The 23628-nt window shown below is 39.4% G+C and overlaps 1 protein-coding gene and 2 long non-coding RNA genes across 4 annotated transcripts in view; all 3 read left to right on the top strand.

Annotated features, from left to right (window-relative positions):
• The first annotated feature begins 3891 nt into the window (after positions 1-3891).
• Positions 3892-23628, top strand: part of WFS1 (wolframin ER transmembrane glycoprotein) — a 36063-nt gene continuing 16326 nt past the window's right edge. Inside the window, exons 1-2 of one of the 2 annotated variants that reach the window (XM_075752517.1) lie at positions 3892-4103; positions 6201-6398. In XM_075752517.1, the coding sequence (XP_075608632.1) occupies positions 6206-6398 (193 nt within the window). In that variant the 5' untranslated portion in view covers positions 3892-4103; positions 6201-6205. Of the gene's footprint in view, positions 4104-4434; positions 4616-6200; positions 6399-23628 lie in introns of those variants that run through there. The other variant, XM_075752518.1, reaches the window with a different exon arrangement.
• Positions 7465-8762, top strand: LOC142601779 (uncharacterized). The gene is made up of 2 exons (XR_012835401.1): positions 7465-7534; positions 7954-8762. It is a non-coding gene; the product is annotated as an uncharacterized LOC142601779 (long non-coding RNA).
• Positions 12069-17781, top strand: LOC142601778 (uncharacterized). The gene is made up of 3 exons (XR_012835400.1): positions 12069-13383; positions 15586-15706; positions 16645-17781. It is a non-coding gene; the product is annotated as an uncharacterized LOC142601778 (long non-coding RNA).

Genomic DNA, 23628 nt, shown 5'->3' on the forward strand with positions numbered 1-23628 from the left:
TTTCAGCTTGGTCCTCAGTCTAATGGAACAATAGTACCCAGCTGCTCATGAGGTATGCTGGACCTTTTATTGCACTAATTTTATGCTGATGTAATGCTTCCATTAATTAAATTATACTGTTAAAATGGGTGTAACAGAGTAAACTACAAAACCTATTATTTTGAAATAACAGCTGTTCTCTTAATTGGCAAGGTGGGGCAAAAAAGAGATGATCTTTGAGACAGCATTTAGTACAGGTCCTTTAGCATCACTCACATATTTTCATTTCCATAATGTACTTCCTTTCCTAACTACTGAAGACGCACATGGCATTTCTCTATGAATTTTTCAGCTCTTCTTACTCTTACAAGAGCACTACTGACAATAGTTTTGCTAGGATTAGCATATTCCAGTAACATCCAGAGTAATTACGTCAAATCTGTTTCTAAGTGTACCATAGACTAAAGAAATGGACTTTTATTCTGAGGTGTTGTGACAAACATACAGAGCTGAAGGCTATTCACTGGGATGAGTCATGCTTTATGCAGGTCTATTTTCTTGTATGATCACTGCTTCATCTCTTCATTTTAGAAACAGTTTGATTAAATAATTTTTCCTCTGGAATGCTGAGAAACTAGTTGTATGCCAGCAATGCATACAATGTGATTTCATTTCAGTAATTTGATAAGTAAATCAGTTTGAATTGATTAAACAGCAAAATTTTTATTTAAATGTTGCTTAGCATGATCTTGTCTTTTACTGTTACAAATTAAATTTTCTGAGAGAGAGACTTTTCTTAAACATTTCAATATTACACGCATGCCTACATGCTGAAATACACATTTCACAAGAGAATGTGAAAATGTCAGTTTCTATCACATGCAGTTTAACTGAGGTGACACATGAATTGCTGGGATCATTAGATGTCCCTGTTCAAGTGTATTTCTAGAACTCATTGATGATTCCATGTAAAAGCAATTCATTTCAGCCTGTATCTCAGTACTGCACCTAAGACGTTCAGGCAATCATTCCTACTACGTTTTATCACATCATGAGTAAACAATGTTTACAGAAATCAGCTACAGTCAACAAACATTACTCTGTAAACTTACAAAATATTTGTAAAAGGATTATTGATTCTCTAACACAAAAAGAAACTGGCCGAACTGCAACCTTTTTTAATTTGTTCTTGTTGCAATAGATTTTTTTAACCTGGGCTGACAGGAACTTCATGAAGTTCAAGAAGCAGAAGTGCAAAGTCCTGCATCTGGGGAGGAACAGCCCCAGGAGCTAATATATGTTGGGAGGCACCCAGCTGGAAAGCAGCTTGGCAGAAAAGGACCTGGGGTCTTGTGAACATCGAGTTGAACATGAGCCAGCAATGTGCCCTTGTGGCAAGAAAAAAGGTAATGATATCCTGGGCTGCATTAGGAGTGTTGCCAGCAGGTGGAGGGAGATGAACCTTCCCCTTTGCTCAGCTCTGGTGAGGCCACACCTGAAGTGCTGGGTCCAATTCTGGGCTCCCCAATACAAGAGACACGGACAGACTGACGGAGTCCAACAAAGGGCCACAAAGATGATGAAGGGACTGGAGCATCTCTCCCTATGAGGAAAGGCTGAGAGAGCTGGGGCTGTTCAGCCGGGAGAAGAGAAGCTTCAAGGGGATCTTACCAAGTATATACCCAGAGGGAGGGTGCAAAGAGGATGGAGCCAGGCTCTTTCCAGTCATATCGTGAGAGGACCAGAAGCAGTGAACACAAACTGAAATACAGGAGGCTCCATCTGAGTATCAGGAAGAGCTTTTTTACTGTAAGGGTGACTAAGCACCAGCACAGGCTGCCCAGAGAGGTCATGGAGGGTCAATCCTTAGAGATACTCAAAAGCCATCTGGGCAACCAGCTGTAGGTGGCTCTGCCTGAGCTGGGGACCTGGACCAGATGACCTCCAGAGGTCCCTTCCAACCTCAACCATTCTATTGATTCTGTAAGTCACATTACATAACTGAAAGTAAAAGAGGTGTTGCGATGAATTATTACAGTACTTCCATGTTTCTTCTCTGTAGCTGTAAATAATGTGATAATAGCAAATGGGAACTAATATATAATATAATATAATATAATGTAAACAATGTGATAATAGCAAATGGGAACTAATCATTTGTGATAAAGTGTAGGCCAAAGTGAAAATAGTGGAGTTGATAATGGAAACTGCCTTCATGTTTGAGCTTGGTTTACTTTCAGTAATATGTATTTGTACAACACATCCATGAGTACGTAAGGTGTGTTTCATTTACTGCAAAGGCTTAGTTGGCCTTTTCTGAAGTAAGGACCTGATCGAGTTCAGCAGTGACATTAGTGTGCATCTTCAACATAAGATCGGCCATAAGCAACCACAGAACATATTTTACATCATGTCTCACTGTTAAGCAGGTTAGTAGTCAGTGTGGCAGTTTTAACTCTGAACCAAGCTGCTCTGGAATGGCTTACGCCATGTGTGACCGTGCCTTGTGTTGGAAAAGAGCGGGCACAAGCAGCAGGGGAGGCTTTATTTTACACTTCCTTTTAGTTACTTTTCCATCTACCACCCTCATTTCCACCTGTTCCCTAAGCAAGTTACATCCGATCAGCACACCCACGAAATATCAAATCAATTGTATAGAATAATATCTTGAAGCAAATGTGAATAGCAGAGGGAGCAGATTGCAGCAGTAGAAGTTTGTCACATCTGAGTTAAGTCATACTGTCAGTCTAAAGAAACAACTAAACAGATTACAAGGCAGGCATTGTATGTTCCTAATAAAACCATATTACACTCAGATTGTAAATGATTTCTTAAAAATAACTGGGTTTTTTTTCCAATTGTACTTTAATTTGAAGTAAACAGAAGCTTAACTTCATGTTTGTTGAAACTTATTTTAGGTAAAAAATTTTATGACTTCCAAGGCAAGGAAATAGTAAGAATTCTGGGGGCAACATTTTTGTTTGGGGATTAAAGAAAACAACATGCAATGACATCAACAAGTAGGATCTAACTGACATTTTAAAAGTGAGACATAGCATAGCTCTCCAAGATCTGCTGCAAACTTGGAACCTGTGAAAATCAACCTAAGAGACTAAATTACTCACATGAATGGCTTAAATTTAATCTCCTATTTAGAGTTTGTGAGGTTGTTTAATTAGAAGCTATTCACAGTGCTATGTAGGGACCTTGACTTAAAGTAGCTCAAAAATAATGTATTATTTCTAAAAAGCAGCTTACTACCAATACAACAGCAACACTTGCAAGTTTACAGCTCACCACCAGCCCAGCAGCTTTCCCTATATGTGGCAGAAATGCAGGTGTACCTAGTAGTAACTTAGAGGACATTTAGGACCATCTAGTTACTCCATTACCACCCTTTTTCCCCTTCTCCTCACTCCTTTTGCTCCCTACGGAGGAAGGGAGAAGGACAAGTTAAGGGCCCTACTCGAGGAGAGGGTTTTATCCGCACCTCGGACAACTCGGGCCGATGCTGTCAGGGAGGAAGCTGTCAGGCACTCGCCCCGGCACTGGGACAGCTCCGCCCGGTTCCGCCACTTCCAGGCCGCCCCCACCTCACGGCCCTCCAGAAGCCGCCTCACAGCGGCCGCCCCCCGGACCCTCTCCTAAGGACGGGCACCGCCCCGTTAGTCTGTGCTGCCATTTTGGAGCTCTAAAGCCTGCCCCAGCCGCCTCCGCCATGATATACTCCCCTCGTCCCCCCCGGCGGGCAGCCGCCCCCCGCCGTAGCGCGGGAAGAGGCCGCACACGACGCGCTGCCTCCTCCACCCCAGCAGTACCCCTTCCCTTACAGCAACTCGCCGGCGGCCCTACACGGCCCGCCTCCATCTCCTCCTCCTCCTCCCGCTGGCCCCGCCCGGCAGCGGCGGAGGCCTCCCTGGGGAGCGGCGGGCGATGACTGGCAGCGGCGCTGCCCCCTCAGCACAGCGCGGAGGGGAGGGGGCCGCGGCTGGTGGGCGGGCCGGAGCCGCCCCGTAGGGCTGCGGGCTACCGGCGGGGCTCCACTTGTCGCCCAGCTGCCGGTGGAGCCGCGGAGAAACTTGTGGCTGGGAGTCCGCGTTGGTGGCTTCGCCCTGCCGGGCTCGGTGAGCACCTGGGGCGGGGACCGCGGACAGGACGGCCCGAGCTGCTGGCCTTCCCTCTCGTCCCCCCCGCCGTGCTCCGACTGCGCGGTGCGGCTTCCCGGCCTTCCGGGGTGGCAGCCGCCGCTCGGGCACCCTCCGGCCTCGCGGGGAACGAGCCCGAGCAAACTCCGGCTCCGCCGTCCCGCCCGGCCGCCGGGAGCGGCTGGGTGGCGGTAGTTGCAGAGTCACGGCCAGCAGCGAGGCTCGGCCGGGCGTCCCGGGGCGGCGCGGGTGGCCCCCGGCTCCCCCTGCAGCGCCGGCTGGCTGCTGAACACGCCCGGGCTCCCCGAGAGCCCTATCCTGCCTCCCGTTCCCAGGCTCTTAGAAGAGATCCTAAAATCAGATCTAAGAGCTAGCTTCTGTTCACATCTAAGCCTGCAGTAGGGAAACTTGGTGGTGTCCTTTATAGGACAAGTGCAGAGTGACTTTTGGGACGGGAATGGTATTTTTTTGGCTAGCTAACTAACACCAAGGTAAGTGTTTTCCAGTTCATCGCACGTGTATTGGAGAGATGCCGTCGTTGCCCCGTTCCCCTGTGTGGAAGCGGTCCGCCCCACAAGAGCTGGAGTCTGGCTGTGCGGCACATCCTCTGCTGCTGCCGGCTGGGCTCTGGAGCCTCAGCGTGCCTTCTCTTACTCCCCCTTTCAAAGCACCAAGGTCAAGTTTAAAAGCAGATTCAAAGTAACTTTTGTGATTGTATACTGGTTAAAAATACTCATGTTGGTTTACTGGGAAGGTATTTTAATCTCTGTTTTCCTAGGACTGTTTGAAGGTTGAACTGAACTCTGTTGGTTTATTTATAACTTGATGTAGAAACATAATACAGAAATGCATTTACTTATATTGCTAAAATATTTTCTGGTTTAGGGAGACTTAACTTTGGCGAGCAAATTGCAAAGAATATGTTTAATGATGGTAATACAGCTGGTACTTTTAGGATCCTGGTGTGATTTTAGTGTTCTCCAAGTAGTAGTTGTCTGAGTTAGGTATTGTATCTTTGATTTTGGCTATACTACTTTTATCTTTACAAGGACCTCTTTAGGTCAGTATTCTGAATATGCAGAATTAAAAAATATAGTTTGTAGCCAGACACCTTGTACAGTGTTCCTTGTGAATTGCTTAACTTTAGGAAAGTTGCTCTTAAGCAGCAAGAGTTACTCTGTGTTATACTGTGGTAGCATACACACAACTTGCTACTTCCTGTCTTCTAAAAGCTAAACTTTCAGTATGTACTTACTGAAAGCTTACTGATTTAAGGAACTTTTGAGTATAGAACAGAGATCCTCTCATCATTCAGGGGAGGGCTTACAGTGGTAGTTAAAACATATTCTCTTGTAAGGAATTGTAAGACCTTTCTCTCCCTGCCGTAGTGTTGTGGGGTTTGTTGTTTATTGGGGTTTTTGGTTTTTTTTACAAATAGCTTTTTTAATAAAAAATAGTTTAGTAGTAAATAAAGTCAGCTTATTTTGGATTGTGTGTATTTCAATTGGCAATGTCTATAAAGAGCATCTTTGGTGGTGTCCCTCTCCTCATTTCCAGTGGCAGAGTTCTACATCTCCTCTGCCTTCCTTCCATCTCATCTTTCTCTGTTGCCTGATTAGGTGGTGGCTGTGAACCAGGCTCTTGACATGAAATGAATTTTTCTATCATTATAGACCCATCAATACTGTTCTGTAAAAAGTTAAGGGGCTAGTCTTTATTTCTTGCATATGTAAGCAGAACATGAGATTCAAATAAGTTATTTATATGCAGTATTTACAGGGTTGATTCATTAATTTTAGTGTTTATCTACACTTGGAAGTCAATGCTTAGTTAGGGGAGAAAGGCAGGCACTATTCTGGCACAATGTTATACATGGTCAGTTTTATTCAACAATAGCTGCTCATGCTTGGAATTATTGAAAAATGTGTAAATACATCTTGAAGTTGCTATCAGCCTTCTTGACCTCTTCTAGACTTTTTATTCAACTAATTATACAAATATATTTTAAATTTTTACTCTGGTTTTATGTTGTAACCCTACTATCTGATAATTAATCATTATTCTCTTCTTTTGCAGCTAAAATGAATTCAGATACTGATCCCCCCTCAAGTCCCTCTCACCCCCAGATGCATCTCGGAAGGTCCCAACTAAATGCTGCTGCTGTGGACCATAGTGAGAACAATCAGAAATCGGGACCATCTTCAGGAGATACTGCAACTGTTTCTTCTTCAGCTCCTGGCTATTCCCATAGCAGGGAGAAAGCTGAAAAAAATGGTAAGTATGAACGCAATTTTTATGCAAAATTAACATCTGTTAAACATTGGGAGATTATTGTGTGTATATGTATTCTAAACTCTGTTTAAAAAGACACTGTAAAGTAGAAAAATAAATTTCTTTAATTTTTTTTAAACTGGTATTGTGAAAGAGACTTTTCTTCTGCAGCTTACTTTGTGCATATTTTCAAGTTTTCCCATCCAATTTTTCTTATGTGTATAGAGCAACAGGAAAGAAGTTTGTTTGAAAAATTGGCAGGAAGAATTAAATGTAATTTAGCATAATACTAAGGTTTCAATTTAATTTATTTAGTTGGCTAGATCGCATGCTAACTATAGCTTTAATATGAATTCTAATGTGCATGAATAGATACTACTGTAATGTAGACTGAGGGAATAATAAGCTGATATATGAAACCAGAGTGAAAGAAATGAAGTTAAGATTAGCAAGCAGATAAGAAGTTGGATTAGGAATCATGATGCACTTTGAAGGGCAGAATGATACTCAGTGTGAATCCATTGAGTTGCAAAGATTGTGAAGACTGATAGGATGAGAGAGATGTCTCTCGCAAAAGGTAGAAAGAAAAATAATCTGGCTCCTGTATTCAGCTACTAAGTTCCAATTTTAAATTCAGTTTGTAATCTAACACTTGTGCAAAAAGGTCTTGCGTTTGCATCTAGCAAAATTACTGCTCTTTAACTTTCTTTAAAATTGGACTTTTGATTCTGAAGCTCCTTATGTGCATGCCCTTACCTTCATAAATAGGATTCACTCTATTGAAGGTAATAAGGTTATCCAAGAGTTTAAAATTATTAAATGTGTGAATATCTGCATAGCATGTATCAGATGCGGCTGAGCTCTGCACATAGTTAAGGCCAATATTGGGGCTGCATTAGCACATCTACTGTTTGCATCTAATTCCAAATTTGCTGTTGGAAGCTTCTGGGTTCTTTGTTACTAAAAGGCATATTCCAGACGGAAGATATTTTTTTTTGATACAGTGAGGCATGCTAGAAATTCAGATATCATTAATGACTTTGTCATCTAACCCACCTGTAAAAGAATTCAAAGATGAAGGAGAATTGACACTTCTAACGTTAATTACATGATTATTAGTTTAGGATCAGTGTGAACAGGTATGTTATCTTCCTTTCTCCATTCTCCAGTTTCTTGTTATGCTTCAACACTGAAAGAATAATGATATTAGGAATATGGTATGGAGTTACCTTGGGCTTTGTTATAATATGATTTGAAAGAGGAAAATACAGGTTTTTGTTGTTGGTGCCCACATTCATGCAAGATTCTGGAAAATGCATATAAGGTATCAGCCTAATGGTGTTTTACACAGAGATTCTGTCAGGTATTCTCTAGCTGATTTGGAGATTTTCTTATTCTATATAAATATTGGATTTTAAAAATTATATTTTTTGTCTTAGTTCTCTTTACAGACCTGTGTATTTACTCATGATCCCTATGTAGTTTTGTATTATAGATGCTTTTGTTTGTGCCCCTGTAAAAGAGGACTTTCAAGTAGTGATGTATTTCTTCATTTCAGCTGTGACTCATTCCTGATTACTTTAAATTTCTTCCCATGAAAATCTTCTGGTGCCACTGTCATTGCCCTTTCCATCCCCATTTTTATATATGCAAGTATTTAATGCTGCAGAATGAGCTGCTATTGCCATTGTGTCATGCTGGAGTCTCTAACAACCAAGACTTTAGTGGATTTAGATAGCAAATGTGAAGATAAGATCATGTTTCTTCATCCAGTATTTTCTTCTATGTTTGTTTTAGATTTGTGTCATTTGTCATAATACTAACAGTTTCTAGAACTGAAAACTCATTTAAAAGAAAGGTGGCAGAGAATTTTTCTTCCACCCACAGCAGCATTGGTCATCAGAACTTAAAACCAGGGATTTTAGTAGGATTTCAGATAGAAGTACAAATAGAGAGAAGTACAGTCGTGTATGTGCATATGGAAACAAATATGGAAAAAGTGATGTCTCAAACAGAAAATTGGCATTTCAGCAATTTTCAAAGTATTTGAACTGACAGAGACAGTATTCCTTGGAATCGCTAAAGCCTTTACCAATAAATAACGTTCAAGTTTAGTGAAGGTTCTGGTCTCTTAGCCATGGTGGGTTGTGATCTGGTTGTATGAAAGGACATATGCACTAAAACAGATGTTCTGGGAAGGGCTGTTCCAACTTTTCTTGGAAGATTATGAGGTCAGTTACTTTGAATCGTCACTATGTGTCACCATTATGATGACTGTAACTGTGAAGGATGTAAAAGAGAACACAAAAGACCAGCACATTGCTGTATAGCAATGTATCTCATAAAGATCATTAAACATGTAGAACACTCCTTTATTGCTGACTTAAATATCTTGCACAAAATTCTACAAACCAACATTTGTAATAAAGTAATTTAATTTTTAATAAGTCAGCTGTGATTTCTGTTGGAGAAGGGGAGATGTACAACGTCCATGTCAAATATTATCTTGAAAGGCAGTTTTACCTCAAGCCAATCTGCCGTTTGCCCACATGCCCTTGTTGCAAAGAAGGGGAACGGCATCCTGGGCTGCACTAGACAAAGCATTGCCAGCAGGTGGAGGGAGGTCAGCCTTCCCCTTTGCTCAGCACTGGTGAGGCCACACCTGGAGTGCTGGGTCCAGTTCTGGGTCCCCAGTACAAGAGACATGAACAGACTGAGGGAGTCCAACAAAGGGCCACAAAGATGATGAAGGGACTGGATCATCTCTCCCTATGAGGAAAGGCTGAGAAAGCTGGGGCTGTTCAGCCTGGAGAAGAGAAGCTTCAAGGGGATCTTATCAACGTATATAAATACCTGGAGGGAGGGTGCAAAGAAGATGGAGCCAGGCTCTTTCCAGTGGTGCCTAGTGACAGGATCAGAGGCAGTGGGCACAAACTGAAATTCAGGATCAGGAGGTACTTCAGGAAACACGTTTGTGTGTGTGCGTGCTGTGCAGGGTGACCAAGCACCAGCACAGGTTGCCCAGAGAGGTTGTAGAGTCTCCATCCTTGGAGATACTCAGAAGGCACCTGGACACAGTCCTGGGCAACCAGCTGTAGGTGGCTCTGCCTGAGCAGGGGGCCTGGACCAGATGACCTCCAGAGGTCTCTTCCAACCTCAACCATTTGGTGATTCTTGAAATATTCTTGCCAACATATCTGTATTTCTGATCTGTGTTTTTTCTTCCAGTCTCTACTTACATATGCTGTGTTTAAGGCTATAGCATCAATGTGAACATTAAGTAATTTATTTCCTGGAAACATCCATCTCCTACTCCTGCAGCATTTTCCATATCTTGCAGCATAATCCAGTAAATTGATGAATCCACTGGCTCTGACTCAGTAAACCACTTAAGTAAATGCACATCCTGAGCTGCACAGGTACTTCATTTGGATCGAACTCTTATACTATAGCTTTTTCTTAGCAATTTTTCAATCTATCTTCTGCTAATGTATCATTAGGTAGTGGTTTTGTTATTCCTTGTATAATTATTCCTTTTGCAGTGGGAGGTAATAGTGCTTTGAGAATTTATTGTGCAAATGAAATCTGGATTTAATGAAAAAAACAATAGTCAATTGTTGAGCTTGAGATGATTTGTAGATACTGGTTTTGTCACTTTAAAAACAAAAAAAGGAAGTGTCATGGTTTAGCCCTGGCCAGCAACTAAGCATGACACAGCCACTTTCTCTCTTCCCTCCTCTTACTTGGGAAGGCAAACACCATCACTCTGAATGTCCCTCCTTCCTCTTCTCCCAGCCCCTTGTATGCTGAGCATGACATCATATGGTATGGAACATCCCTTTGGTCAGTTGGGGTCAGCTGTCCTGGCTGTGTCCCCTCCCAACTCCTTGTCCACCCCCAGCCCACTCGCTGGTGGGGTGGGGTGAGAAGCAGAAAAGGCCTTGGCTCTATGTAAGAACTGCTCAGCAATAACGAAGATATCTATTATTGATGCTGTTTTCAACACAAATCCAAAACACAGCCCCATACTAGCTACTATGTAGAAAATTAACTCTATCCCAGCCAAAACCAGCACAGGAAGGTATTCCTAATTCTACTCAAAGCTGTTGCATTCTCTAGAAAACTTCTGCCTGTGTAAGTTATTAGTTTTGTGTATGTGTTAGGGAAAAAAAAAATGTTACTCTTTCGTGGGTGTTCCTGGACAGGAAGTTTATTAGTGAGTAAAGCATATACACTACTGATTAGGGCTTCTGAAATTTTAAAACCATTGAGTCATCAGTATTCACGTAAGCAAATTACAGGAAGATTGCTAGTTGCTTAAACAGAAAAGTTCTGCCATTATTTTAGTAGTCTGTCCAAGAGGAACATGGTGGATAGCAACAAAGACCAGCAGCTGCTTGGTAATGAAGTCTGGTGAAGTTTGTTGAAACAGACTGAGACTCAAATCTCTGAAGCCACTTTTATGCCTCGCGGGTGCACAGGTCCCTTAGTTTCTGTCCCGCTGCTACATACCCCTTTTTGCAATCTGTATCTCGTCCACTCTATGCATCCTCCTTCCTTCAGATACAGCCCCAAAGCAATGCAAAAAGAAATAGCTCGGGTGAGAGCTCTGGAGGTCCCAACACTGGATTCTCCAAATAGGCTTAAAGACATTCTTGCTAGTGGAACCATTTCCTCTATGTGTACACAGAGCAGAGCTAGGCAAAAAGGCACCTTCAATATGTTCACTTAGTTACCATGGGAGTGTCTGGATATTGCTGCTAGTAATGTATTGTTTTTGGAAGAGACGCGTGAATCTGCACTCCAGGTGAGTGGTCTGTATTGCTGAGCTAGAAAGTAGCTTTCTGTGGGCCAGCAGATGTTGCATTTTTGATTCAGACGAAAAGAAAGCAGAGTTAAGAGAAACTTCTCACAACACGATACTGATTGGATACTTGCCTGGGATGTCTGGATTCAAGTAACTGCTTCAAGTCAGCCATAATGGTAACTTGAACCAGACTGACTCTCACCCCAGGTGAATATTGTGCTGCAGGTTATCTGGAGGCATTACAAGTTCTTGTAATGCTTAAGTACTTTCTAGCCTGTAGAGTGTCTGTCTTAAAAATTGACTGCCTGCTAGTCAGCAGGTAAAAGAGGACATCGCAGGATTATAGAGATATCTGGGAGGCAGTGTGGAGGTGATAATTCTTTATGTGTACATGAAACAGATTTTATTGGGTTTTTTTACATCATTGATGTACATTTACTAGCCAGTAAGGTTGGAGAGGAGGAATCAGGTAGGAATTCAAAGGTGAGAGTTTGGGAAGTTTTGAGAGCATTGCAAAGCAAAGTTGCAGTGCTTGAAGAAACAGCTCTTTGGTTAAGGAACTAATTTTTATATTGTCCATGTTTTTGCTGTTAAGGAAATACGCATAAATCTCTTGCTCTAGAATTGAGAACATGCGGGGAAGGGATTTGTACTGGGAGCTTTGGAGACAGAAGTCAATTTCTTACATTGTGTTTGTAGATGTGTGGAGTTCTGCTTGTACTTAGGAAAGTTATGAGGTTTTTTGTATCTCTTGGAAGAGAATTATTTTATAAACCACATGACTTAGAATTTATAAATAGTACAAAAAAATTTGTCTAAACAGTTTACAAGGCATTGTAACAATGTACAACAGTATGTGTCCAATGCATTGCTAAATGATAGCTAATGAATAGGAAACCTTTCTAATTTACAAATATTTTCTGAATGTTAGCCTCTTCCACTTAAGGTTACAAAGAACCTTTGCTTCAAAGCTGTATTTTAGCACTTCTGTGTCTTCATTTTCTGGCAGTTTGATTGTACAGACTAACTCTTGAGGTAAAATGAAGTGTTTGTGCAAAGCTTGAAGAAGTCTCAGAAAAATCTTTGATTGTTAGAAGGGGAGGATTATGCCTTGAGGTATTAATTACTTAACAATTTATCTGTCAGTTTATTAATGCCCCTTCAAACTTTACCTGTAATTACTCAGGCTCCTGGAAAGCTCATTTGCCAAGTATTGCTGTGGGGGAGAAAGGATTCTATCCAAACAGAAGTTAATGACTGTGTTTTCAGATAAAATTTTGGGACATAGTCATAGTTGGTACAGAACAACGGGAACTGGCTTTTTCAGGTCGGCTGCTATTGTTGTCAATAACCTGCTGGTGTTTTTACCGTATGTGGGAGTAGGATTGGACACCCATTTATTTAAGGAAAGATTCTCCATCTTTGCCTCTTTCACCATTTGAAATATATAAATGTTTTCTTCTGCTGATAACAATTTTTGCAGTCACACAATGAACCGATTAGCTCAATCTTCCGCCATTATTTTTCAGGTGGATCGATTTCCTGATCTGTGATAGTTTATATTAATGAAATGTTTGTTCTGGCATCACCCCAGGGTGTTAGAAGGATAGAAATGAGCAGCCGAAGGGTAGAAGGGGAAGAGCTATATTCATAGTAGTAAATCATGTAATGAAATAGGAGTGGCTCTGTAAATCATTTGGTGTTAAGGACCCAAAGTTCCTATCATACACATTTAAAAATTTAATCTAGTAGTTGGAATACAATCTTTCAATTTAACTTACTCCAAAGGAAATCCAGTATGTGAATTCCACTGTGCAAATGAAATTCATTAAATGGGAGCAGTTGGAAAGTGAAAAGCATATTCCTCATCTGAACCAATTCTCTAATATAATACATCTGCATTCGGCAGCAGCAAGAACTGTTAACTTCTGGAGATATTTTGCAGTGGCTTTGAAGGAAAACATTTGGAAGTATCAAATACCTGTTCATTCATCTTCAAATAAAACTGCAGCAAATCCCTGTTACGCTCCAATAATCAAGGAGAGACTAGAGGGCCCCTTGCGGCAGCAGGAGGCCCCCCTCATTGCGAAAGTTAGAAGGCGAGACTGGAAACAGCAAACTGGGAAATAAAACCTATCCTTTGCGAACTCAGTTAGTTATTAGAAGTGCTTCCTAAGCAAGGTAATAAGGCACTGTGGATATGCAAAACAATTGGGGTGGGCTTTTTTTAAGGGCACTCTATTTTGATGATAAGCTAATGAACTGCTAGAATGTCTGTGGTGAAGAGCCTGAACTGCGGAATTGCTGAAATTCCATTGAGCGTTGTGCAGGTTGTTACGATAACTTTTGGTCTTCACCTACAAAAATATGTAGGCTTGGTCAGGTTTATGATCTCAACTCTTTCCCACATTGCTTTTCTGCAGGTTGCATTTTTCTTTCTCCTTTATTTTTTTGGGGGAGGGGAGGGAGGGTTAATAATGATGATTATCAACTGAGAAATGACAAAAAGCTTATTTATTTTTAACTCTCCAGTTTTGGAACATGTTAGATTTATCTCAGTGCATCCATAAAGGATTCAATCAGAGATGCCTGCATAGAAAAAGCAGCAGGGCTGTCTCATTACTTGTGTGTAAAATTATTTTAATGACTTTAAATGATCATTGTACAATAATAGCTATGCTACAAAGAAATACCTTTTAAGAATAGTTTTCCCTCCACTTTTAAAATTTATAGTCTCTGTAATATTATCACTCTTAGTCTTCCACCCACATGCTTTTTTTTTTTTTATTTATTGCTCTCCTGACAATTTGCCTTCATTTTGTGGGGGTGCAGAAGTTGTTCCCTATTCAATTTAATGCTATTTGATGACTTGCAATTGTGGTGTGACTAAGATTATTATCATATCTACAAATGCATTGCTGCTCCCAGAGAAAGCAGAGTTGAGTCCTAGACTTCAACACCTCTGTAAACAAATGTTATTCCCTTCTCTCCCATCCCTGTTATAACCTTTAAAAATAGAATGCCTGGCAATGTATGCTAATATAAGTATTTTTAATTGTTCTTGGGACAAGTAGGGCCATCTTAAAAATCTAACCATAGAAGTTGAAATGCATAGAAGAAAAACATGCAATGTACTCTTAATTGTGTGAAGCCCTTAAATTGCAGTTAAAGTAAGAATCCAGGAGGCTTCTGAATGGATGAAAGAATTCAACACTCATGGATGAGCAAATAAGCCTCTAAAGTTAAAAAAAAAAAAATTACCAAAACAATGACGTTTGTACCAAATATTTCTCCCTCTTCAGTCAGTTCCTCTGTTTGTATCATTGTAATTTATATGAACAAATCATGTTTATGACGGGATGCTTAATGCCTGCTTTTAAGTGGAATGTCAGTCTTTCAGAAACTTTCCTCCTACATAGGTGCTGCACACAATACCACTGAACTTTTGGAGCTTGTGGAAAGTGAGTAGGAGGATTTCTCTAGAGACTCAAACTGGCTCCGCTGAACACGGAAAGCTCAACAGTACAATCCAATGACACACAAAAGCTATTAGAACCTTAATTTTTGTTACAAAATGTACAGATCAACTTTTTTAAAAGCACATTGATAATAGACAATCTACCTGTGGATGAACAGTTTAAATCTTTTTTTTTTCCTGAAAGAAAGAAATCGGACACCTTTCACTTTGGAGATATGCTTACATAGCATCTTTTAGCAAATGAAAGGACTTTTTAATTTTGTCATTAATATGTGTAGCCATTGCTTCTAGGTGCATCTGAGATTCTAGAAAGCTTGTTTCATAGTGAAAACGAAATCTGTAATGAAAAGCTGTGCACCGTTCCCTGAAAACTTTGAATTTGTTGGATTTTGATAAACTTACCAGATTTGTCCTTACAAAAGTAACTTTTCCTGCAAAAAACCCTGTGTAACACTTTATCAGAATTACCACCATGTACTTCCAAAAATGACTGGAGGTATTACATAGGGCGCAACTCCAAAAGAAATACCTTCTAGGGAGATTTTGCACAAAGTATGTTCCACTGTATCTGTTTTGCTTGATATCTGTGGGCAGGCATGCCCTTAAGCTTTCATTTTCCTACTTTTTCCTTGACTATTTATTGCTTGAACAAATATGCCTACATTATATACTTTGTGTGTGCATGCATTCTTGTTGCTTGCTTCATACCTAATGTTATAAAATCTTCAGATTTCAACATTGCAAAAATTTCTTCATACTAGCAAATTGGTATTGCTGAGAATCTGCAAGAAAATTATTTTTCTATAGCTAGTATATTTAATTTGTGAACTTCTTAAAGCAAATTAATTCTGATTTCTAACATAAATCAACTGCTTCACTTTGACAGGTTTTTTTTTTCTGAGTAGCCCCAGAAGACCAGATGATTGCAATACAGTCCTATCATAGTTTTGAACTGAGTAGCAAGACCTCTGCTGACTTCATAAGAAGCTATAACAGCTTCTCTTTCTGACTGTAACCCTAGCAAAGGTAAACATTGGAGGAATAGAGAACAAGACTGATGAAAGCTGAGTAGGAGACACAATTCCCTTAGAACCATGGTTTGAGAATCCTATTCAGTTGGCCAGAAAGATGCCAGTGCTTCAAAGCAGTCTGCAGTACAGTTTTTGCAGGTGGGTTGTCTTAGTGGCTGGATGCTCGTTTTCTCAAGAAGCCAAACAATGATTTTTTTAGTTAATTTTAGCTTTATTCTACAGAAGGCATTGAAATCCAGGGGACAGAGAACACATTTTGGGGCCCTTTAATGCAAACAGAGGATGAAGAAAAAAAAAAAAAGTCAAAAAATGTCTGTCTTCCAGCAAGCTGATTTTCTTTGTGGGTATTTGTGGTAATAATTAAAGTGATATGCATCCTTTCTGTGCACCACCCTAACTTCCTTTGGGACAGGATTTATAGCATGGTTTTGAGCTGTTACTTGCTGTTTTGTTTTCAAGCTAATCCAGGCTGGGTTAGATAGCAACAGTTTATATTAAACTCTAGTTTCCCTGATGAAACTTGTGGCACAGAGTGCATTTGTAACTCTGAACTTAGTAGAACAGTTTGACTCTATCTGCAAGTACTACTTAGACACTTTTATTATCTTAAGAATGGGATAAGCTTTACATGTTGCACTTCAGAGGCATGTTTTTGTCGAAATCTCTAGACATAAAAGATAAAATAAAAATCCGGCTTCAAGTTCATCATCACGAAAGTCATGGAAGAGGCTTATTCAAATATAGTAACTAATCCAGTATCTGTCTTCTCTCTGTCATGTCTGTCTCCACCTGCACATTTATTTGTTCCGCTTACCTTGTGGAGTACGGCGGGAAGAGTGGAGTTGAACAGCGAACATAGGTTATTCGTACTAGTATGCTCTCAATGTAAAAGCAAGTAATTTTCTTTGTAATTCAGACAGTGCTTCCTTTCAGATTCAATTACAGTAAGGCCTTCTTGCTAAAGCAATACAGTGCCTGAGGCTTCAAGTAAGTACAGTACTATGCAATGTGACAAAGATGGGTTCAGACATCGGTGCACTTCATGGTATATGGAGAATTTCTTCATGTGTGGGAGAAGATCTAATGTCAAAGAAGACATTCTTCCCTCCCCAGTGATTTAGCGGGTGGAAAAACCTGTGGATGAAAGCTCATTCCATACTACTCATCATCAAACATGTTAATAACATGGAGCTGAGGGAAATGCTTGATATCCTGTGACTTCTTGTAAGTACAAAACCCACTTACATTAAGTAGAGAGCTTATTGGATAAAGCTAATGAAAATAGGAAATAGAGGTTTTTCTTCCTTTGGATGCCATCCAGCTTTTTTCTTCGCTCCTACCTGAACTATCACTGGAGTGCAACAGTTTGTGAACTCTGTGTGAAGGATCATAGAAGTTGCTATGAGTCCTCAGTATTAATATTGGAGAACTTGAATGGTGACAGACATTTTCAGGTTCAAGATTCTTGTTACCTTTTTCATGAGAATCCTTTACGCTATTATTTACAGCATGCCTGTTAGAACCAGGGAGCTTTTTCTAAATGCAGTGCTAGTGCTGATCTTACTTGGTTTTATTCATATTTTACTGAGATGTTAAAGGTGTTCAATTGCAGCTGTTTCCTTCTCAGAATGATGTTCTTTAGCGTCTTGCAGCTTAGAGACTTCCTTTCTCTGTGGCGAGATCTTTGTATTTAATAGTGCTTTTGGGGTTTTTTTTTCTTCTGCCCCTGGCTTGTCCAATTGCTTTTTAAGCTCACGTAAATATTTGGCATTGGGCAAATAGTTTTAACCTGTTGATGCCCTTTAGTTTTTTGATTTGGTAAGACATTGAATAGTCATTCTGTTTACCTTCTCCATTTTGCAAATTCTTCCTATGTCTAGTATCGTTCTCCTCAGTTTCCTCCCCAGGTTAAAAAGCCCTGATAAGTGTCTTACTAGCACTGAGCTGCTTTTTTTTATGAAGCTGTGTGTTAGAACTCCGAGGCGTTATTCTGAGTGGTAATAGCTAGTTCAGAGCTTATCACTGTGTGTACAATGATAAGGTGTCTTCTCAGTTTGAGTTTACTGCATTTCATCTGGCTTTTTATCATTTAATCAGTCACGAAATCATTTTGCAGATTTTGTTTGGGTTTGGTTTTGATTGGGTATTTTCGCAGAAATCACTTAGTATTTTTTCGGTCTGAATAACAGAGAACCATCAACAGCCTTTGTCACCTCCATGTTAGCCCCTTTTGTTTTTCATTCACACTTAAATACATTGAATAATATAGGCCTTATTGTATATCCCTGTGTGTCTAAACTGATAACCTTTCCCCTGGGAGGATGAGCTGTGTATTTCTATTCTTTGTTTTTTATTTCTTAATCTCTTACTTATCCATGTAACAGCCTACATTCTAATTTGCTGAGAGCACTTGTGTGAGAAGCCTTACTCGCAAACTTTGGAGATGGAAGTACGAGCTGGATCCGCCTGTCCTCCTACCTTTTCACTCCTTCAGGGACGTCTTGTGTCAAGGCGTTTTACACATCTGATCTTCTGATTTTACACATCAGATCTTCTGATTTTACCCAGTATATTTTTTAATGTTTTTTGCCCCTCCATAGGCTTAGGGGGTTTGGGGGGTGGGTTGGTTTTTTTTTTTCTTGTATGGATATCAGATTTAATGATCTCTGTTATCATAGATCTCTCTCGTAGTGTGCTTGCTGCTTTCCATTTCTCAGTTGTAAGTGAGAGGCTACACACTGCCATATATAGTTCAATGGAACACTTGGATAAACAATTAAGAGAAACTACAGTCTTAAACACAATTAAAAGAAATCATAGCCTCTTTGTTTAACTTTGAGATTCCTGCACAGGAGCTTTTCAATGGTATTCCCTGGCAGGGGGAAAAGAAAACAACCAAACAACCAAAAATCTTCTAGTATATCTTTTACTGCAGCTTTCTTTCTCCCCCCCCCCCCCCCCCCCCCCCGGCAAATATTCAGTGGCCCTTGAATTTTCTGTAGGCCCTATAGTCTACCTGCTAACTTGCTGCTCCTTGTGTGCTTGAAAAAGGCATTAAAAGGTAGTAACAGGTTCTGCATTGAGCTGTTCTCCAGACCTTTTGATCTGTCATGGTATGTGTTTTAAATTTGTTACTGTTTTTCTATTTTTCTTTGCTTTGGCAAGACCCTAGCTTTACTATGATGCATTCTTATTTCTAAAAACTTTTTTCTCCTTTTATTTATTTTTTTTTCAATCTGGCTTTGGTTTTAAATACAACTATAGCAATTTTTTTGCTTCTGACACTCCTATCCGGGTACTAAATCTAACTTGCTGTTAGAAGAGCAGGTCACTAACCTCTTGAGCTAGGTTATGTGCATTGCTCAATTAGACGCAAAAATTATTTTCTGTCTTCTGGTTTCTCTGACTAGTTACCTCAGGAAGTTATTTATTAAATGTATCTGAAATCTGATCATGATATCATTATTGAATGTGATACTTTTTGGGAGGTAGTGGAGGTCATTATTGCTGCTTTCTGGCCTTTTTGCTGCTCTGCTCTTTCTCAGTGTGTCTTAGTTGTGTTTTGTCAAACAAGACATCAAGGAAACTGCATTTAAAATCATATATTTAAAAAAACCCAACCAAACCTAGAATTTGCAAGATCATTTGGGAGATTGATGAGTTATCGTTGCTTGGCTGACTTTGCTGGGCCATCTTGATAGCAATTTTCATCTGCAGCAACCAGCAAATCTTCCCATGAAATGGTAAAAATGTTTCTTTACTTATCTAGGTGTGTATTCAAGTGAGCTTGGAAGAGTGTTACCACTGGCTAGGACCGAATGTAAAAGATATATTGTGCATACGCTTGACTTCCTGACTGTTTTCAGTCTCTTCAGGAACACTTGCAGTACTAATGAAATGGGAAGACCAATGCAGAAATCTTGTTTTGTATCTTGTCATCTCAAATCCTTTATTCTCCCCGGCACATGGGTTTTTTCCTCCTCCTGCACATCCCTGTCACTTTTTTTTTCTGAGCCCAAATGAATGGTTGTAGTCGTGATCATATGAAGTGTGTATACCATACAGGTTTCCTTCATACACTTAGTGTGGGTGTTGCTTAATACATTAATCTTTTATTCAGTTGAGTTTCCATGTAGCTTTAATATTCACTTGTAAAACCTGTAATTTCTTTTAAACTTATATATTTCGGATGAATGCTTTGTCTTCAATATTGTTTCCTGTCTGAGAAACTGCTTTCAGTTTTCCTTTTATCCTGTTCTCATTAGGTTTCACTGTTCAAGGCACTTGGAAGTACTCGGCTTGTGTTTGTGTAAAAAATTATTTATTGGCTGGCCTCTAATAACTGTGTGAACTAATAAGACTTTAGGCTTAAAAGGCATGAGAGATTGTGATCCTTTAAAATACCGATTTTTGGCTTTGATATCCTTTGATCATGGTCTTTCTCCTCTTTTTTTTTTTTTTTTTTTTTTATCTGGAGAATTCAGGTGCTGTAGCTGTGACCCAGGAAGAGCTGTGTGCACCTGAGCGGGGGGTGATGATAGCAGGCAAGGTGCTAAAACTCCCTTGTTCTGGGTAAATCTGCCCTGCTGAGAGCTTTAATGTGTTTGTGTTGGTAGGAAAGTAAATCAACAAACACTTTTATTTTTCAGTATGCACTCTATTGACTCTTTCTGCATGAAATAACTTTAATGGAGGTTTTTTGTTTGTTTGTTTTTTAAGGAAGGCAGTGATTCCTAGCAGTTAGAAGAGCACTTGAAAATGGAGGTTGTTTCGTGTGGCAGTTGGGGTGTGTATGATCCACTCTGCGTCTATACATAAAACAAAATCTTTCCTTATGTGTAAGGATTATTATTTATGCGCCTTAAAATATTTTAGAATTCATGAATGGAAATGTCACACAGTGTCTTCTTAAATGCTATTTTTTTTGAAACAATGTTTGTCTAAAGTGTGTACAAAACATTTTGCTAAGTCTGTCATCAGGCATTTTGTGATGAGTCAACCTAACTACAGTGACGCACGCATGATGTGTTTCAGTTGCGTATGTGAAAGATACTAGAAAGATTGGGAATCTATTGCATCCATCATTGATTTATGCTAGAATACTGGGAAGGAAATTTTATGACAACCACAGCATACTCTGTAAAATGTTACGCGTTGTAAAGATTTCTTACCTAGATTGTACAAGTCCATTCTTCAAAGCCTTGTATGAATGTTGAAGAGTTTGTTAGATTTTAATCCTTCATGTAGACCAAAGATGAGGCTTATACTTGTTAATTAGTCAATGATGGCATCTCTCTTTTGTGACTTAAAAATTTTAAGCACTGATATCTTGCAGTCTCACTTGGACTAAACCGTACTATGGATTAACTGCCTTTTTGTCAATTTAATTACTAAATTTCAGAGGTAAGGACCAACAGTCGCATCCTAAGGTGGTTTTGCATAATGTTCTTTTAAAAACTGAAATGTTTTATTTTGCGACATTCCCTATTTCTGGTCAAAACTTGACAGAAACATTAAAAATATCTGCCTATGCTGAACTGAATGCTAATTTTCCATTTAAGTCTATAGTAACAAAGCAGGAATCTTACTTTATGTAGACAATGTGCAAAGTAATGTATGAAGTTTCAGAAAGTAAATAGTAGTCTTTAGTTTTTATTAACCTGTCTACAACCTGCCTATATAAACAGCTGTGTTTAGGCTTCTGTATTCTGAGTATTTGTCTGGAGTTGTAAAACATACTTTTTACTAGTAAACAGAAATGACTACTGCAATTTTGATAGCATCTTTGAAGTCTATCAGCTCGTAATATACAGCATTAGCTTACTCTTACAAATGCTGTATATGACTCTGAAATACCTTTATCGATTTCATTGTATGGAGTCTTTTTTGATAAGGGCTTTAATAAAATAGGTTTTAAATGACAGCTTTAACCTGTTAAATGCAAAGCCTGTATTTCAAAAGTGGATATTTCTGTAGCCCTTGAGAGGTTTAAATGTTTTCTATAGTATGAGGACATAAACACAACAAACTCAGAAATGCATCTGCTTCATCCTTTGCAGATAACAAATCTTTTCTTTTTCCCACTTTTTTTTTTTTCAAGTGGAACTGAGAAAATTAAAGGATACTATATCATTTCATATCTTTACGCTTAAGATTTAATCACACAGAATAATAATAATAAACCAATAAAATTTTGTTAATAATGTCATTGTTCCAATACCCACTGAATAATTGATGTTGAGTGAAGTACAGTTGACTACTAGAAGTCAAAGATTGTCTCTGAATTAACTAAATTGGGAACTGACACACAGAGTAGCCTAATGATGAGCTAAGGTTTACACGGTCTTGGTGGCAGGGTAGGAACTACAGCCAAATACAAAGTACTGGCTACACTTCCACATCCCTGTCCTGGCTTGTTTCCTATATGAATGCTACGTGCCAGCTAAAACTTGCGTGCTTTCACTTGCTTTCATTTGAATGACTTGCAGTGCTTGCGAACCTTGAATAACTGATAGACTTCATTGGCTTACATAAATGCCTCTGACACACAACAGCTAGTGAAGTCTATTTTAATTGTCATAAAAGATACATGAAGTATTGCAAGATGAATGTTCCTCCTTTCTGGAAATTTTTATATTCAAGACAGAGTAAAATTTGACATTAAATAGACATGAGTTTTTAGCAAAGCTGGAAAATAAAAGCTTCTGCTGACAGAATTTCCATTGCAGTACTTTTATGTGGGAGGAATACGCATCAAGACATTTTCTGACTTAAAAACACGCTTGAGAACAAGAATGAGAAGTTATAGATCACCACTTTTTATGGTATTTTTTATGGCAAGTGTGTTTACTCTTGCATAGTATTTGTTTCAGCATTGAGCTGAATTGAAGGAAAGTGTGTTGTCCATCCTTGTTCCAAAACACACTTTGACTGTGTTTTGGACTTTTTACCTTCAGAGACTGACCTAAATACTTTCTCATAAAGTAAATAGATATGGCAGCCACAAAACTTGAGTCGTTCATGCTTTATCCTCTTGCTTATCCTTTAAGCAAAGAAAACGTATTGCCAGTTATGGGAACACTATGATACTAAGCTATTCTAAACTTGATCTCCAAAACACACCACAACCTGCTCTTCCGTTGTTGCCCTACAACTACAGAACCAACCCACAGACATAATTTTAATTAACTATCTTTTATTTATATTTAAAGGTCACATGTGAGAATACATAGAAGCAATAACCAGGCGGGAGGGATCGGGCAGTAGGTTGAAAATAGCAGCAGGAAGGCTTTCTTTCCCTGGCAGTCAGCTCTGTTAGAACAAACACTTCAACAAGTTTGCCTACAGTACCAGCACGTTTTATTTTCTTTTCTCAGTTAAGGTGGTAGTTGGAACATAAGGCTGCACATTCTTAATTTTGCTTTTTTTCGTTTTTTTACCAACCTTGCAAAGAGCGTTATTTACATGTTTATCTGCAATGTAGTTACAATAACGTAAGTATATCCTAGTGTCGAAGAAGCAAAATGGGATTGCTTTACAGCTTTCTATTGTAACGTTTTTATCTAACAGACGTTATCTGAGCAAGAGACAGAAGGGGCAGAGCCATGCCATGTTCCTATGTGTGGCAATGGAGCAGGAGAAAGGAAGCCGCTTTGCCTGTATAAACTGCCAGAGAATCGCTCTTCTTGCAAGGGCTTATATCAGTTTAGCAAACTGCTTTCTGTAGCTTTGCTTTTTGTGTGTGTGTAAATTCCACTGAATTATCAAACACCGACTTCTGAATGGTGCCTCCTGTATTTGTTTGTCCGAAGTATCACCGAAATATTTGCGGTGGTCTCTTCTCAACACATAGAAAACCCTGAACAGAAAAAAATCCATAGCCAAGACTGTTGCTGCAGCAATTTTGATGCAAAATAA

This window comes from Balearica regulorum, chromosome 4 (genome assembly GCF_011004875.1).
Source record: "Balearica regulorum gibbericeps isolate bBalReg1 chromosome 4, bBalReg1.pri, whole genome shotgun sequence".
NCBI classification, from domain to species: Eukaryota; Metazoa; Chordata; class Aves; order Gruiformes; family Gruidae; genus Balearica; species Balearica regulorum.